This window comes from Cyprinodon variegatus, unplaced genomic scaffold, assembly GCF_000732505.1.
Source record: "Cyprinodon variegatus isolate N-32 unplaced genomic scaffold, C_variegatus-1.0 Scaffold191, whole genome shotgun sequence".
NCBI classification, from domain to species: Eukaryota; Metazoa; Chordata; class Actinopteri; order Cyprinodontiformes; family Cyprinodontidae; genus Cyprinodon; species Cyprinodon variegatus.
Genome location: NW_015150644.1, coordinates 961,994 through 964,857, shown reverse-complemented (window position 1 = coordinate 964,857; position 2,864 = coordinate 961,994). Strand labels below are relative to the sequence as shown.

General features: G+C 41.3%; 1 protein-coding gene across 1 annotated transcript in view; it reads right to left on the bottom strand.

Moving 5' to 3' along the window:
- Nucleotides 1-2,864, bottom strand: part of LOC107087690 (5-hydroxytryptamine receptor 3A-like) — an 8,041-nt gene that overhangs the window by 2,717 nt on the left and 2,460 nt on the right. Inside the window, exons 3-6 of the mRNA XM_015379402.1 lie at nucleotides 2,068-2,112; nucleotides 1,873-1,982; nucleotides 1,629-1,801; nucleotides 91-242 (exon numbers count right to left, since the gene is read on the bottom strand). Of these exons, the coding sequence (XP_015234888.1) occupies nucleotides 91-242; nucleotides 1,629-1,801; nucleotides 1,873-1,982; nucleotides 2,068-2,112 (480 nt within the window). The remainder of the gene's footprint in view (nucleotides 1-90; nucleotides 243-1,628; nucleotides 1,802-1,872; nucleotides 1,983-2,067; nucleotides 2,113-2,864) is intronic.

The window sequence follows — 2,864 nt, the reverse complement described above, 5'->3', positions numbered from 1 at the left end:
TAGAAAAAAAACAAATGAAAAAAAGAGCTTTATTTAGCATTATTAAAAAAACAAAACTTGTTAAGATTCCATCAGAAATAAGCATCTTACCCTGTAAACAAGTTTACTTTTCATGGTGACAGAAGTGAAGTTGATAATTGTTATGTTGACGAGTTTCCACTCGCCCGCTGTCAGCATGATCTGCTCAGACACCTCAGTCAGGAGGGTGTCACTCATGACTTTTCCCAGTTTCATCAGACTTTCTGTTTCCATGAAAAAACATTGAAACTGATTAAAAGATGGCAAAGTTTGCAATTACAGTAACCAGCTGTAAAACCAGCCGAATAGCAGCCCACTTCCCTGCAGCTCCCAGCAAACTCCCCTCCAACTTCCAGCCACTAGTCTTCTCCTGGGCGAGCATTTTTTTTCCTCTGACTCCACCCTTTCACTGAATTACAGGGTCTTAGCAGGAGATGATGCTTCTCTTTACATATTAATGTCCAAAAATTATAACAGAAAGAATATTTTTGTTAAAATATTGATATTTAAAGAAGGAATTGTATGGGACTAGCCAAGGACCAGCCAAGAAACAGTCAAGAACCAGCCAATAACCAGTCAAGGACCAGCCAAGAACCAGCCAATAACCAGCCAATAACCAGTCAAGGACCCGCCAAGAACCAGCCAAGAATCAGCCAAGAGCAGCCAAGAACCAGACAAGGACCAGCCAACAACCAGCCAAGAGCAGCAAAGAACCGGCCAAGAACCAGCCAAGAACCAGCCAAGAGCAGCCAAGAACCGACCAAGAACCAGCCAAAAACAGCCAAGAACCAGCCAAGAACCAGCCAAGAGCATCCAAGGACCAGTCAAGGACCAGCCAAGAACCAGCCAACAGCAGCCAAGGACCAGCCAAGAACCACCAAAGGACCAGTCAAGGACCAGCCAAGAGCAGCCAAAAACCAGCCAAGAACAGCCAAGAGCAGCCAAGGACCGGTCAAGGACCATCCAAGGACCAGCCAAGAACCAGCCAAGAGCAGCCAAGAACCAGCCAAAAACAGCCAAGAACCAGCCAAAAACAGCCAAGAACCAGCCAAGAACCAGCCAAGAATCAGCCAAAAGCAGCCAAGGACCAGCCAAGGACCAAACAAGGACCAGCCAAGGACCAGCCAAGAACCAGCCAAGAGCAGCCAAGGACCAGTCAAGGACCAGCCAAGAGCAGCCAAAAAACAGCCAAGAACCAGCCAAGAACCAGCCAGGAGCTGCCAAGGACCAGTCAAGGACCAAACAAGGACCAGCCAAGGGCCAGCCAAGAAGAGCCAAGAACCAGCCAGGAGCTGCCAAGGACCTGTCAAGGACCAACCAAAACCAGCCAAGAGCAGCCAAGAGCAGCCAAGAACCAGCCAAGAACCAGCCAAGAGCAGCCAAGAACCAGTCAGGGACCAGTCAAGAACCAGCCAAGAACCAGCCAAGAGCAGCCAAGAACAGCGAAGGACCAGCCAGGGGAAATTTTTAATGGCTTCTACTGTATGAGAACCTGCAGATATGTTTCTTTGCAAGTTTTTGGGGATATTTATAAAAACTGTGACAAGAATGAAAACCGACATGGAAGGTGACGTTTTTTCAAATTCATATAAACAGTGATAAAAATGTACCATCATAAGTCATGGATGAAAACGAGATGTTGCAGGTTTGGGTGTCGAATGGGAACCTAAAGAAGTCGAACTTGCAGGCGGAGGTCAGCTGGAGCCGTTTGTTTAAAATGACCAGCCCGTATGAAAACACGCTGAGCAGAGGATCCTCGTCAGAACCTCCATCATTAGAGCTGCTAGAAGAAAAGAAGACGAAACGGATCAATGAGCCTCGCATGGTGCGGTTGATGTTTGCAAGATGACTTACTCCTCCTGGATGATTATATCCGGAGTCCAGAGCATGGAGCTGGGAACTGTCAGCATTTTAATCCCACAGAACTCAGAGGAATTCCAGATTAGAAATTCATTAATCCAATACTGAAAAATGAACAATAAAAAGAGAAAAAGTAAAAACAGTTAAATGAAGGATGACAAAGCTCAGCATAGGAATTTATTTTCTTACCATTTTGAGCCAGATGTGGTTTGTAATCGTTTGAAACTTCTCATCCTACAGAAAGTCAGATCAGCAGACAAAGAATGAAAATATTATTATTATTATTATTATTATTATTATTATTATTATTATTATTATTATTATTATTATTATTATTATTATTATTATTATTTGTCTGCCTTGGAGGAGGAAGTAGATGTTCTGGGGATATAAAAAAAAAACTTTTCTAATTGATTTAGGAAACCTTTTAAATTTTATTCAACCATAGACCCTAGCTTATCATCATCATTATAAGTATTATTATTGCTATTATGGTTATTATTATGAATAATCTATCTTAAACATTGATTGAAATAATCCATGTTTTTTATGAAGAAATTCTCAATTACATCATTTAAAAAGTAGGTTAAATCAATTAATGGGACACTTAATTATGTAATAATACACTAAATAATTAAAATTTTACATTTATTATGAGTAATTATTCAGTTAAAAAGTTGTCTTTGTTTTTTTTTTTTGGGGGGGGGGGTCCTTTTGGCCCTCGGTACCTCGGACCCTAACCCTCAGGTTCTAAAAACCTTTCCCTTAATTAACTGTAAAGGCATTTTTGACAAAAAAAAATCTGCTCTATGTGTTTTTCAATCTTTCTATTTTCTCATTTATCAAAATCCTCTCATGTTTTTACCACAGCTGCACAAAAGCAATTAACCAAAGACATCTTCAGAACCGGCCGGTCTGCATCTGGACGGAGAAACTTGAGAGAAAGGCCCTCAGTGGAGGACTCTATATTAGCCTTTGATTAAAAA